Here is a 15340-nt window from a genome sequence, read left to right as displayed (position 1 = left end):
TGGAAACAGATCATATAGGAACAACGTTAAATAGGCACAGTGATTTAGGCACACTGAGGAAATGAGTGAGGGATTGCAGGGAAAATGTAGAACTAAAATTCATTTATTGAATACTTATAAGGAATTGATCAACAATTATACAACAAAAAAACAACAATTTATTTAAACAAACCACACATCAGGACTGTAACTCAGTCAAAAGATTTGGATTACACTTGTATATCTGAAAACTACTGATCATATATCATCAACACAAAGACACAAATTCAACACACCAGACAAGAAAATTTAGCAGTTTACATTATAATAAGATTTTGGCATTAATGCATGAAATAATTTGAGCAAACAGTTGGAAATATATGAATTTAAAAATCCATTTAACCAAAAACATAAACAAGAATAAAGTTTAAGCCTAGCAAAATAAGCTCACCCTAATAAAATCGTCTGAAAAATTCGAACTTGGCCAAGATCTCATCAATATAAATGCAAAGAGTTAGTGGGAAATACATTTAGGAGTACGTTATGTGCCAAACATTATCAAAAAAGTGTGGTATATTCCATAATATTGTCTTGTGTTTTGTTATGAGTAGAGGCTAATGGAGAGTTTCATCCTTAAAATACCAACTCAAAAAGAAATGTTATCCATAAAATCATGACAAGGCAGATCAATTAATTTCTATTTAAATCCTGCATGGCACATAGTTAAAATCGTAAAGGTCCCTTTATTGGCCGTTTGACCCTATTAAGTCAAACTAACGACTAAAGCTGCTTAAGCAAGAAGCAGCAAGAAAGAGGAGAATTACAATTTTAAGTTAGGCTTTGTTTGAGATCCATTTCTCCAACTTCTCTATCTGTTGTACAACGCTTTGTTTGCCTGTCCCTCCAATAGCATTGTACTGGTTTACAGAGTTCTCATAGTTCCAAACTTGGGTTACATCTGAATCAAACAGGGCATGGATAGATTTAAAATCATCAACAGTCAAATCTGACATTGCACATCCCTTCTTCTCTGCTAGAGCAACACATCCTCCAGCTAGACCATGAGCTTCTCTGAAAGGAACTCCCTTCCTTACCAAATAATATGCCAAATCTGTGGCCAGCATGTCAGGGCTCAGAGCAGCTCTCATCGCTTCAGGGTGAATTGTTAGAGTTGAGAGTACTCCTGTTGCTACCTTAAGTATTCCTGATAAGGTTTCATAGGTATCAAACATGGCTGTTTTGTCCTCTTGAAAATCTTTATTATAGGTACTTGGAACTCCTTTTAAGGTCATCATAAATCCAGAGCAGTTTCCAAACATTCTTCCAGACTTTCCACGAATCAATTCTAAACTGTCTGCATTCTTCTTCTGTGGCATCAAGCTACTTCCTGTGCTGTAAGCATCAGACAGTGCCACAAAATTGAATTCCTTGGTGCAATAAAGAATCAGATCTTCAGCCCAGCGACTCAAATGAGTGCTGAGCAAAGAAGACACGAATAGGAACTCCACAATAAAATCTCTATCACTAACAGCATCTAGACTGTTACCAGAAACGTTCAACATATCAAGCTCTTTAGCAAGAAATTCACGATCCACTCCGAAAGGATTACCAGCCAGTGCTCCACTTCCAAGAGGAAGAACAGCTGTACGTTTCGCTAGCTCATCATACCTCTCTAGATCTCGCTGCAACATCCAGGCATAACTTAGCAACCAATGGCTCCATCTGATTGGTTGAGCTCTTTGAAGATGTGTATATCCAGGCATCAGAACGTCTATTTCTACAGCAGCACGTTTTAAAATAACTTTCATGAAATCAGACACCAAACCTGTTAAAATTTTTAGGGAATCTTTTAGCCACAATCTCATATCTGTGGCAACCTGGTCGTTTCTGCTGCGTCCTGTATGTAATTTACCACTGGCACTTCCTATCAGTTCCTTTAATCTTCTTTCATTGGCTGAAAAATATAGAACATGGTAAAGTGAAATTGTGATTCTGGTAATTTTTCAATGATTTTAGTTATTAATAATTTTAGAATCCAAATTTGTCTCAAAGTGCAGAACTAGTAAAACTTGTCAAACCTCAGTGAGGACAGGGGCTGAAATAGATCATTTGTCTGAAGATTGAACACCGTAAAACTCTGAGTTACAACATGTTTAAGGCTTGTTTTTTATTTCTATAATTTTACCTGTATGGATATCTTCATCACCAGCTTTGATAATAAACTCATTGTTCTCCCATTCTTTCTCTATTTTTCCCAGTCCATTATAAATAGCCTCCCTTTCTTCACTTGTTACAAGGCCCACTTTCTCTATAGCTACAAAATCACTGACAAATAGTATTATGATAGTTGATATTATGTGACAAGCAACAAAAAACACCCTCATTTACAAGGCTCTTCTAATCATACATACTTCGATTCAAAATATACAACCAAAATAATTCTAATTAAAATAATTTACACCTTGTGGCATATTCTAGCTACAAAAAAAGGATATAAATTATGTTTTTCAAATGTAAAACATTGTGCACACTTTCACTTACCTTTCACATAGGCCTGGCTTCCCCTAATATCAGCTTTCCACATTTTCTTATCATAACTGATAGATGCATTAAATTCTTCCATGATGGGGTCTGTTTTCCCTGTAAATCTTCCACCCCATAGTTTATTTCCTTCTCCACTGCCAGACATTTTACAAATTCAGATTCACACTGCCTGCAAAGAACATAAGTAATAAAAGGATAACTTGCAAATCACAGTTAAATTGTCCACTGAATACTATTGGTTTCCAACTGATTACTAATGATTACAACTGATTTACTAGTACCTACATCTGTTTACTAGTGATAACAATGATTTACTAGTGATTACAACTGATTTACTAGTGAAAAGAACTGGTTACTAGTTAATACAACTGCTTTCTAGTTATAACTGATTTCCAGCGAACAACTGATTCCTAGGGCTTACATCAGATTTACTGAATAACAACTGAATTGTAGTGATTACATTTGTTTACTAGTGATAACAACTGAATTCCTGTCATTACAACTGATTCCTAGTACTTACACTTGTTTACTAGTGTTAACAACTGAATTCTAGTGATTACAACTGATTCCTAGTACTTACATTGTTTACTAGTGATAACAACTGATTTCTGGTGATTACATCTGATTCCTAGTACTGACATTTGTTTACTAGTGATAACAACTGATTTTTGGTGACTACATGTGATTCCTAGTACTTACATTTGTTTACTAGTGATAACAACTGACTTCTGGTGATAACAACTGATTCCTAGTACTTACATTTGTTTTTTAGTGTTAACAACTGAATTCTAGTGATTACATTTGTTTATTAGTGTTAACAACTGATTTCTGGTGATTACAACTGATTCCTAGTACTTACATTTGTTTTTTAGTGATAACAACTGAATGCTAGTGATTACATTTTTTTACTAGTGATAACAACTGATTTCTAGTAATGACATCTATTATTAGTGATTACAACTGATTTGCTAGTGATTACAACTGATTTGCTAGTGATTATAATTACCTATAACTGCTTACTAGTGATTATTAATTACTTACTAAGTACTTACATTTGTTTACTAGTGATAATTACAACTGATTTGCTAGTGATTACAACTGATTTGCTAGTGATTACAACTGATTTGCTAATGATTACAACTGATTTCTAGAGATAACAACTGATTACTAGTGATAACAACTGATTACTAGTGATTTCAACTGATTAATAGGGATAACAACTGATTACTAGTGATAACAACTGATGAATAGGGATAACAACTGATTACTAGCAATTACAGCTGATTACTGGCAATTACAGCTGATTAAAATTAAATTAAAACTTATAACTAGTGGTTTCCAACTGATTTTTAAGAGAAACATTTATTAATAGTGATTACAACTGATTGCTAATGATAGCAACAGATAACTAGGGATTACAACTGATTTTCTGTGTTAACAACTGATTACTAGTGATTACACCAGATTTACTGAATAACAACTGAATTGTATTGATTACATTTGTTTACTGGTGATAAAACTGAATTCTAGTGATTACAGCCGATTCATAGTACTTACATTGTTTACTAGTGATAACAACTGATATCTGGTGATTACAACTGATTCCTAGTACTTACATTTGTTTACTAGTGATAACAACTGATTTTTGGTGACTACATGTGATTCCTAGTACTTACATTTGTTTTCTAGTGATAACAACTGAATAGTGTTTACATTTGTTTATTAGTGTTAACAACTGATTTCTGGTGATTGCAACTGATTCCTAGTTCTTACATTTGTTTTCTAGTGATAACAACTGAATTCTAGTGATGATATTTGTTTATTAGTGATTACACTTGTTTACTAGTGATAACAACTGATTTCTGGTGATAACAACTGATTCCTAGTACTTACATTTGTTTTCTAGTGATAACAACTGATTTCTAGTGATGACATCTATTATTAGTGATTACATTTGTTTACTAGTGATAACAACTGATTTGCTAGTGATTACTAATTACTGGTGATTACAACTGATTTCTAAAAATAACAACTGATTACTAGTGATTACAACTGATTACTAGCGATAACAACTGATTACTAGCAATTACAGCTGATTACTAGCGATTACAGCTGATCAAAATTAAATTACAACTTATAACTAGTGGTTTCCAACTTATTTTTAAGAGGAACATTTATTAATAGTGATTACAACTGATTGCTAATGATAGCAACAGATAACTAGGGATTACAACTGATTTTCTTTGGATCCATATTCTATCATCATATTTCAAATATATGAACATTCAAAGAATTATGAATTATTAAATCTCCAAAAGACTTTATTAATTATAACACTGATTAAAAGTACACAAATACAATATAGAACCACAAATTATTATGTGTAATCCAACTTGCTTGTTTGATCGTTTGTGATCTTCTGATATCTAATTAGTTATAAGTCGCATGGAAATTTGATAAGATATCAAAAGTGGCATCAAGACTGTGTAACAATTTAATTGAAGACCTGAAAGTAAATCTGTTTACTCTGATGTAAATAGGACTAATAATCCTATTGAATGATTTAAGGTGTTGAGGTTTGGTCAAATACAGGTTGTTTAAGAATGTAAGTTGGTAACAAAGTAAAATATAAATCTGTTTATTTCATACATTACATTACCAATAAGGATAATTTGTCTGAATAAGGACATATCAATTTTAGTTCAAAAAGTTGAAACCAAGTTATATCTGTAAAGAAACAACTATATTTTACAAGGATAACAACTTAGATTTACAATTAAGGCTATTTTCTACCAGCTGGTCCTTGGACATACCTCTTGGCATTGATCTTTCCTAGATTATCTATACCCTTTTACAGAGGGAAAAAAACTTCTAGATAGACAATACTTCAAATGAGAATGTTTTATTGCCCATTGATTCAAAAGATATGTCTGTTAGAGACATTGCATTCAAGTGAAAATTTCCTAACCTTCAAGTGAGAGAGTCCTCTTACCTTATAAAATATAAGTAGCTATTTAGAATGGATATATCAACACAGTACAAGTACAGTACTAGTCAGGATAAGGAATAAATACCAGTAAGATAATGTTCAAGGGTAATGTATTAGTCAGGATACCACAAAGTTCTACAGAAGTGATATATGATATTAGCAGTATTAATTGATAAAGAAACCGAGTAGAATACCAATCAGATTAGATCAATAATCAGACATTAAAAGGTCTAGGTACATGAGAGCAGCTTCCTTTTTTTCCTTACAATGGCATTTTTAAGTTGATAAAACTTTATACAACAGATCTCAATAACAGAATAACAAAATCAACATTAAGGCCTAACTACATCAGTTTTGATGCGACAAAACCTTACAACAAATTTTAACACCAATAAGATGTCTGCACCTAAAAAAGCTTACCTAATCTAAGGCAAGTCATGATATGGAATACTTACTGAATATCTCCCGGTATACTAGATGTTAAATATACAGTATGACTGATATACTGATAAAGTTATTTAACTAGAACAGTAGGATATATTATTCTACAGATTAAAAAACATTTATATTTACATTATCATTCCTACTTATTGCATCACACTAAAACTGATGGGCGTAAAATAAATTCATGAAGCATCTGCCACTCTTCAATAAAAATAGCTTATTTAAAAGAGAGGTTGTTAGACTTAAGACTTGTAACTTGGTATAAAGATATATATACTGCTATAGGAATTTATATTATTAATAATATCGCCATATTGCATTATATGGTAGTTATCATGATATATCTTCAAATTTTTGTCCTGATAAAATCATCTATACCATTCTAGCTTTTGCCTTAATGTTTGAAACAGATGGGTTTTTTTTTTCATGATATTAAAGACTGAGTTTTTTTTTTTTTTAGATATTTATTTTTTTTTTGTTATATTTAAAATTTATAGATAAAAAAAAACATTTTGTTTGAAAGCCAGTAAAAACTATACTTAATAAAAACAAGTTCACATTCATTTGTCTATGAGAAAATGTTGCCAACTTGGTCCTTGCATGGTCCATGTCAACTTTCTAAATTATGCAGTTTTAAATGTCAAAATGGTAGGAAATTCCTTATAAAAAAATAACACAGTAAATTAGACATATGATCTTAAACAACAATGATCTACGGGATAACACCTTCCCAGGAGCACAAAATGTAGGACGTAAAACTCCATCTATATCGGTAAAAGATTTACTACAGATATCATTGTCAGCATGTTAGGGAAGGAAGGATTGGTAGGCCTACAAGACACTATGACCTGACAAAGCACGGTTGTTACTAGAAAATGTAAATAAAGCCATCTGTTCTCCTACTCACGTTTTAGATTATTGATTCTGTCTATTAGTCTCTTACTTGATTAGTTTTTCTCCTTCAGCAATTAATCATTTCACTGGCGTCAGCCATTAAACGAAGGGAAGTAACTACCCTTCACATTTGATGTCAGACTACAAATATTCAATATTCTATCTTCTGCCTAAACAAGAAGTGAAATGAAATCAGTTTTACGTCTTACTTCTCTTTAATCTAATGTAATGATGAGACTAGAGCAGTATGCAGTAGAGAAAAATCTACTGAACTGTCTAAATCTTAACAGGTAATAAATATTAAATGTAGTCCGTAAAGTAAAGGTTGCAGTTACCTCCCTTCCATTACTCTGTCATAGAGATAATAAAGACTTAATGACAGTGATGTAGGCCTACTCTGTATCTTGATAAATTTTATAGTACCCCACACTTATCTGCACTCTACGAACAGAAATGTGCAATAAGAAACAACGTCCATACAAAGACCATACTTCTTACTTATGGATTTCGGTACCTCGGGCTTATTTCTTCTTCCATAATTCTCGATGCCCCACCCAATGCCACTATGTTTTTCGGTTAGGCAATCCATTAAATCATTAAATGCATCTAAATAATATTTGTTTGGCAAAGGTCAATTTATATAGCAGGTCCAGTGGTTTTCACCCTTTTTCTCTCTATTACCCCTTTCAGGATTTTTGATCCATTGCATTAGCCTACACACCCTTCTCCCTTATAAATCCTTACTATACCTCCCTTCCTCCTATAAATCCTCACTATTACCGCCCTCCTCTTATAAACCCTCAATATTACCTCCCTTCTTCTATAAATCCCCACTATTACACCTATTCCCTCTACATTTTGCGATTTTCTCTGAACTTTTCCCTGAAATCTTATATGTCGGAGAATATAGGCTCACTGAATAATAGAACGGTAAAATTATAATTGTCCAAAAATTTTTGAAAACTCCATACATGTAGCCTTATCTCACAGTGAGCAAATGGTTATTAGACCTAGGCTACTGTTGTGTAATGTTGTGTTGTACAGAACTTAATCACATTATATTTATATAACAAATTATTATTTAAACTACGAGTATAATATAACAAAACAAAACTTCCAGAGAGAACTGTCAGACTCTGGTTATACCGGGGAACCAAGTTCTCCTGAACAAAACACTACCAAATGTTGTAGGGTGTAAGTCAACAAGTCCATTAGTTCAACAGTATAAAGGTATCAAAACGTCTTGATTTCATTAACCCGTACTTTCTGACCTCGAGATTAAAGCTAGTCCTAAAACTTTCGGGGTGTGTTGGGTTGTTTCTGGTTTAATTCGTCTAAAAGCGTTAAAATATGGACACCTTGTCGATGTTTGGTTCTCTTTTAATTATGCTGTATGCATGTTAATCGGTGCAGATTTAAAACAACGTGCAGTTTTTTTTTTCTTTATCTGAGTAGTTTGTGATCTGAAAGCTTCAAGTTGTGTTTGTTCTAAAATTGTGCTAATTTTATAATATGAGCCGTTGTTCCTGACATCTGATAATGTATCATTTGACATTAATCATATAGACCTCCTTTCATTATCAAATGAAAATGATGTTTATGCCTTATATAGGCTACCTTTCTAATCTTATGGAGGGTTTGTGACAATCGAGAATTCAAATAAAAAATGGATAGTTATTAATTATTAATTTGTATAAGTATCATACCTCAAGAGCTTTACGATGGATTTTCATATTTAAAAATAATATGAATTGAATTGTTTGGGTAAAAAGGATTTTGTCCAGTTTTTCATGTAAATTAAGAAATTGATATGGGTCAGGTAAAAATGGAATTAGTTCTGAGACATCACCTTACATGCTTTGTAAGATATTTGCTGTTTTCTCAGCACAAAGTCCCCTCGATCACCGTATGCATGGTTTGTATATGTTCAATTCGTCTTATATTACATGCATTCATATACCTATAGAGCATGACCATATTGTTAGTCCCTTGAGGCGGGAGAACTACTTATTAACACCTAATAATCCTGAACAAATAGGATTGCTACAGGGTTGTCTTTTGTCGCATTGTCCTTTCTATAAGCTGTAGAAAGGAATTAAAGAAATAGTAGGGTGAAAGATTAGCCCTGGGGTCACAAAGGAAATGAAATGAATGAAGCATTTAATTAAAATTTGGTGTCTGTGAGTTCGAATTTCCACCTGTTGTATTAGTACCACGTGGTCAGCATTGTCTATTGAACTAGTTTTAATCCAGTACATGACTTGAACCATGAAAAGTAAACATCGCCTTCCTTTACTGGGGAATTTGATACTGACCTATAAATGGTCGAGATGAGAGGAAACCCCTGATCTGGTTTCTGTTTTACCTGTGCCCTTACTCATTGAAATAACTAGTATGTATTTGCTATACCGAGTTATTGTGAGAGAGGGGGGTAATACTCCGACAAATTTACCTTAAACGATTACAATATAACATCACTTTTTTATATGCTGATTATAAAACATTCACAGAAAATCGACCTTTCAAAAGTTGATAGTCAACTTTTTTTGTCTCAAATAAGTTTCTAAATGCAGCAATTTGACAGGAGTGTATATATGCTTACGAATACAGACAATCAAAGACCTCGGCGGAAAGTCTGCTAACACTTTTTTTGATTGCAGTCAAGGTATAAGATGAATTTCTTCATGGCTTAACATTGATATCTTAATTGCCATCTTTTTTCGTACAACTATTATATATCTTAAGAACTGCTAAAGTAAAATTCTGTTTGTCTTTTAATGAAGATCCAATTACCCCTTCATTCAATACCCTCTCGACCCTCTTAATCCTCTCTAATCTTAAAATATACCTACTAATCCCCTTCAATAAGTCCTTTATTGTTTTTATTAAGATGCTTTTGAGTAATCTTTTATAACAATTATTTTTCCTTGAACTGAATTAAATATGTGATTATGTCCCTTGATCTATGTATTAAGTAAATTACCTCCCTTTGATACTGTGATGGAAGTTAATTATAATCATCTCTTTCATCTATAGAAAATGAAAGATAAAGAGTTAAGATTGGTAAGTGATAATTAGCACCTGGTCTCGAGGTGTTTACTTTTCATTAGGCATACAATTCTTTATACCTACATCAATTCTAGATTTTATTAATTCAACTTGTGAAATATGATAGAACGTGGGCATGAAACTTACTTGGCGTACTTCGTGTCTCTTGCAAAGCCCTGCATTGCTTTCAGACATATTTGATGAAAGTGGACTAAAAATCAATGTATCCTTGAAATTACGAAAGCATAGGCGACAGCTTAGATATATGAAAGTTATGCCCGGGTATTTCCAATCCTTAATCAACCATGTAAGCTGCTACTAGCCTATTTCAGAAAGATCAATTATTTTTTGCAGTTTAATTCCGCGCCGTTTCCGACCTTTCCTTGGATTCTTTTTTTTTTATAGGTAAAAATATGTTCAATGAGTGGGCTTGGATTTCATGAAGTTATATTTTGTCTATAATGTCTATACGCAACCTGTCGAAAATTGCGACCATTTCCCACGATTTTTATTAGATAACTGCTCTTTTGATAATTTTGTCTGAGGTAATTACAAAATCCCTTCATTCATATGTCCTGCATTCCTTTAACTGTAATTTGTCCTTTCTGTTTCTTTCAAATTCACAGTTTTACTCATTAGCGAGGTCGTTAATTTGTAACCGTAGAACCCCGACGTCGCCGCATCGTTGTTGTTTACGAGCTACAACCTCCCACCATTGCGCAATTACTGCGATCTTTTTATGTTTGCTACATCAAGTACGACACTTGACCAATTGACCAGATCCGAGCGAGACAATTAAAGGGCCAGTACATGTGGGGCTGTGAAAAGGTAATAATTATTTAATAAGGGATTAATGACTAGGATTAGCCTCCTTCATACAAACCAGGTAAAATAGACTGAGTCGGGATGAATGATGTGAAAATTGGTCGCTACTTGATTTGGATGTTTAAAGAGACAAAGTTTAGCTTGATCTATCTGTCATCTGTCAAGCGATTAGTCGAATCTAAATAGAGTAAACTCAAATAGTTTTCAATAATATTACATAACGTGGAGCGTTTAGCCTCTATTATCAAATAGTTAAACATTGATTTATCCCAATTGATTCCGTGTTTGACATTTCTGGACATGTCAGATGGTTTTTGTCCTGACAATGATTAATCAAGTGCAGTGACCTAAACAACGAAAATTCATACTGAATCTGAATAAATACATTGAAATTCTTTCTATTTTCAGCCTCGAAATGAAAACAATAATTGACATATGAAAAAATAAATTATGTATAGCAAGGTCGTTAGTGATTAGGGTGATTGAAGAGTAACCAGTTACTATTCAATATAAGGCACTGGCGCAGGGTTAAAGTTATGTTTACAATAATTGTGATGCTAATATGCAATGAACTAAATCAAAGATGATCATAACGGTTATCCTATAAATCTTCTTGGACCTAATAAAGAAATTCATAATACTTATAATCTACATTGACTGCTTCAAATTTTCTGGAATAATGAAGAAAAGCGATTAATGGCTGCAGGTATAGAAAGTAAATTGTTTTAGACAATTATATACTATCAAGTACAAAGACAATGAAAATGAGAATATTTAATTCTATTAGATCACTCTACATCATCGGTGGGGTCAAGTCGACCACGAACAACTATATCCAGTAGATTTTTATTTTTCGAATAAGCTATGACTAATTTTTTGTAAAAAATAGTGTGAAATTTATTTTGTAACTCTGTGTAGTATCTTTTGATAATTCGGGATGCTTGGCAAGAAATGTTATTGAATGGAGCAACAAATGGGATTATTTGAGAATCAAACTGTATATTTAGTCCACAGGGCGAAATAGTTTTTAGTTGGTTCATCCAAAAGCTCTCCCTGTATAGTCTTGAACTTTTAGGGTTGGTGTCTTCTTCTGCGATGACCTTTTCAATGGGCGCCACCTTCATATCTGCGAGGGAATGGTTGGGAGAGTTGAAATGGTTCCCAATAGGTTTATCCAGATGATGGGAGATGTCGAAACGATGAACGTTAATTCTTTCTCTCAAAGAGTTTTTAGTTTCGCCTACGTATTGTAAATGACATTTGTCGCATGAAATTAGGTAAATGATATTTGTGCTGGTACAAGAAAGCTCACCGTTAATAGGGAATTGTTTACCGTTATGCTTATTAGAGAAAGAATTGGTTGTTAAAATATGCTCGCAGGTTCTACATCTTGTAGATCTGCACGGCCGTGATCCGAAAGATTGATTAGAGTTTACCGGAACGAGGATTGTGTTCCGATTCTCAATTCCTGAAAGAGTGCTGCTTTTAATGCTGCGGAGATATCGTCTTGAATATCTCCGCTCTCGCAATTTCTTAAAGACTAATTGACACGCATCATCAAAATCCTCTATTCTGGTGCAAATTCTACGGAACCGTAAAACTTGCGATTTTATTATGCCTGAAAATGTATGTTTAGGATGAAAGTGTAATTTCTAGATTAAATAGCACGGCATGCTCTCATTAGATATATATCACATTTTCACATACAGCATGATGTTCTTATTGCATATAATTGAGAGTTTTAAGCAATCATAAATGTCCATTGATGTACAATCTGAATAGACCTTTCTTGACCGGTCACTCATTGGAATTCTACTGGTAATTCTCGTCTAATTTAGCAATTAATTATGTACATGTGAGACAAACTGGTATTTTTCCATGTCATAAGAACACTTCTACTTTCTTTTCATATAAGTATTAGCATTTTCATTTGCATAAGTGAAAATAAGGGAACCCATCTTTAATAACAAAATTAGTTTATGAGATTTTTCTTTTTGTCTTGGGAATATTTTATGTGGGTGCTCCACCAGTCTCTATATTTGGACACGATATATCGTATGCGTGTATGCTGTCAGTTGTCGTGGCTGTCGTTCATGGCGTCGTCAATATTTAGAGATGACATAACAAGTTAGTACAATGTTAGTTTGGAGTGACTGACATTACAAAAAAAACTGACATTTAAACAATACAGTAGATTACTCCAATTTCAACAGTTCAACATTCCTTCTTATTCACCCTTTATTTGATCATTCATTCCTTTGTTTTTCATTCATTTCAGCTAGTCTGTTATGAAGTTGTTAATCCTTTTTTCAGATTTATCATGAAATTAGATTCTAAACACATAATAAAATAGTGTGAATTTATTAAGTCATATGACAACGTACATGTATATAGTCTGAATGCAACTCTTGCTCTTTCGGACATTCGAAAACAGCATAAATAGAGATTAATGTTCCGGTATTTTTGCATCTCAAAAGAATATACATGTATTTAAGGTTCGATCTTTCTAAAGATCTATGTTCGTGAAGGAGCGTCAACCTAGCCTGGTGGTATCAATCATCCTATCACGTCTGAAAATCGGATATCTTTGTCATTTGTCGGGCTTCTTTGCTCCTTACCAAAATAAATTTTATAGTGCATTGAAATTGTCCAAACCGGAATAATAACAGGTGTTGACCATTCTGGTATAAATTTGGAACTATTGGTGCAGAATTACATGTTTAAACAGGAACTTTAGAACATGTAAAATATTAAATATCGTTCACCAGTCCACATGTTACAATTGACATTTGAAAACTGTCATTTAGAAGGTTATTTCCAACATGATCCCTTTGTTTCTCTTGTGTAATACTGGATAAAGTAAATAAATAGATTTAGGAATAGTACACTCCCTAGACACTGAATGGGTTTAGCTCTATCTCGGTTAATGCATATTCAGGTTTTAATGTCCGAAATATTTTAGACAATCTCTCTAGCCTCTACACTTAAAAATGATAATAAAAAAGAGACTGTTTGCTTGGAATTGTTGATATATATTGTGCAATTGTCAAATCTGAAACAAAGCAAAAAAAGGACGGCGAAGTTTTGAAATAAAAGGGCGACCTTTTTAGACCGTTTCAAACAGCAATCAGTTATTTTTTGTTCAGTATCTTATGTACATGTGAACGAATTGTGGAGTATTATCATGCACAAACCATTCCCTTGTATTGAACCACATCTCTAGGTTGTAATTCTGAATCCATTGGATGACTCTGCAACTGAAGTTGTGTGAAGTTATCATTGATTATTACACATTGAAACCCTTCAATGTATCAATCCACATCTCTGGGTAATTTTGATTCGATGAACTAACGACTGGTGAAGTTATTTTGGTGGGTGGTTAAATATCATCTTGTCCCCAGATTTCACACAAACATTGAACTTGTTTGATACCTATTTCAATCAGACCAACACGTTTACTGTGTTTGTTCTGCCCTACATCTGATTTGAATTTTAACTTCACTGGAATGAGAAACTGACATGTATATCAAAATCACAATTCAAATTACAAGAGGAAAACAGGTACATTTTCTTAAAAATTCATTTATCAAAAGGAGAATGGTCAATATTGGATAATAACTGGTGGTGGAACTTCTGTGCTAAAACTGAAATCAACATTTATCTTAATTTAACTTAATTTGACATATTGCTTTACAGCATTACACCGAAGCGATATATATAGCACCGGAGAACTCTTGCTCTGGAAAGAGTCAAAATAGACTGATGTGGCTTAATGGCATTGGACGTTTTAACTTTCAGGTAACTGCTTGTAAGTTGTGTTCAGTTTATACAACAACTGTATATCACAAAAAACTATAAACAGAACATATACATGAATGTGGAACAGTTTTTTAAAATAAAATGTGTGAACTGACCGACAAAGCAGAAGATTATTCTTCCTCACGATCTGACCACAAACCTTCAGTGATTTTACACAGGATTGTTAATCCTAAAGTCGTGAGGGTGAAGTTTAGGGTTAGTATATTTCTCTCCTTCCGTCACCTCTGAACAATAGTTGGGAGCTCATTAGTATTCTACCAGCATCGCTGATAGTGTCAAATCTACTCTGAGTAAATAAACGTTTACTTTCCTTCTTGAAGTTTGATTAATCCGCATAATTCAATGGCCAATGAAGTTATGGTATAGCGAACTGGATCGCCGTGTGTTAAGTTGTACCAGGTTTGATTTTGCCATTCACAGAGACAAATTTCTGATGCAGTGAAACATGTTTCGAGGGTTTAATCAAACCGTGATGGCCATCATTCAAAACTATCGAAAATAATTGTGTACTCAAACGTCACCTGGCGCTCAACTTAGAGAAGCTGCAGACGTCATTGGCATTGTTGTTACTAACATAATTTATGACCCAGATATCTCCTAACAATGGGTTACAAAGTAGAGCTTGCACTATATTACAAGTGCAATTTCCCCATATAACTGATTGTGATCCCCTGGTATATAATATATAAACTGGTATCACCTATCTCGGAGATAAAATGTGGAGGAAGGCTCTACATATAAAGCTTAGTATTTTCCTAGTTAGAACTTACTGATGTCCATGTACTAAAATTAATATTC

At 33.3% G+C, this 15340-nt stretch overlaps 1 protein-coding gene across 1 annotated transcript; it reads right to left on the bottom strand.

The window, feature by feature from the left end:
• Positions 1 to 88: 88 nt before the first annotated feature.
• LOTGIDRAFT_200177 (hypothetical protein) lies at positions 89 to 6948 on the bottom strand. Its single transcript, XM_009049419.1, has 4 exons — positions 6900 to 6948; positions 2521 to 2692; positions 2165 to 2293; positions 89 to 1933 (listed from the first exon to the last, which is right to left on the bottom strand). Exons 2-4 carry the CDS (start codon positions 2666 to 2668, stop codon positions 813 to 815), a joined length of 1398 nt encoding a protein of 465 aa, XP_009047667.1. The 5' UTR covers positions 2669 to 2692; positions 6900 to 6948; the 3' UTR covers positions 89 to 812.
• Positions 6949 to 15340: the final 8392 nt, after the last annotated feature.

Source organism: Lottia gigantea (genome assembly GCF_000327385.1).
Source record: "Lottia gigantea unplaced genomic scaffold LOTGIsca_135, whole genome shotgun sequence".
Taxonomy (NCBI): Eukaryota; Metazoa; Mollusca; class Gastropoda; family Lottiidae; genus Lottia; species Lottia gigantea.
This window is presented reverse-complemented; position numbering and strand designations above follow the sequence as displayed.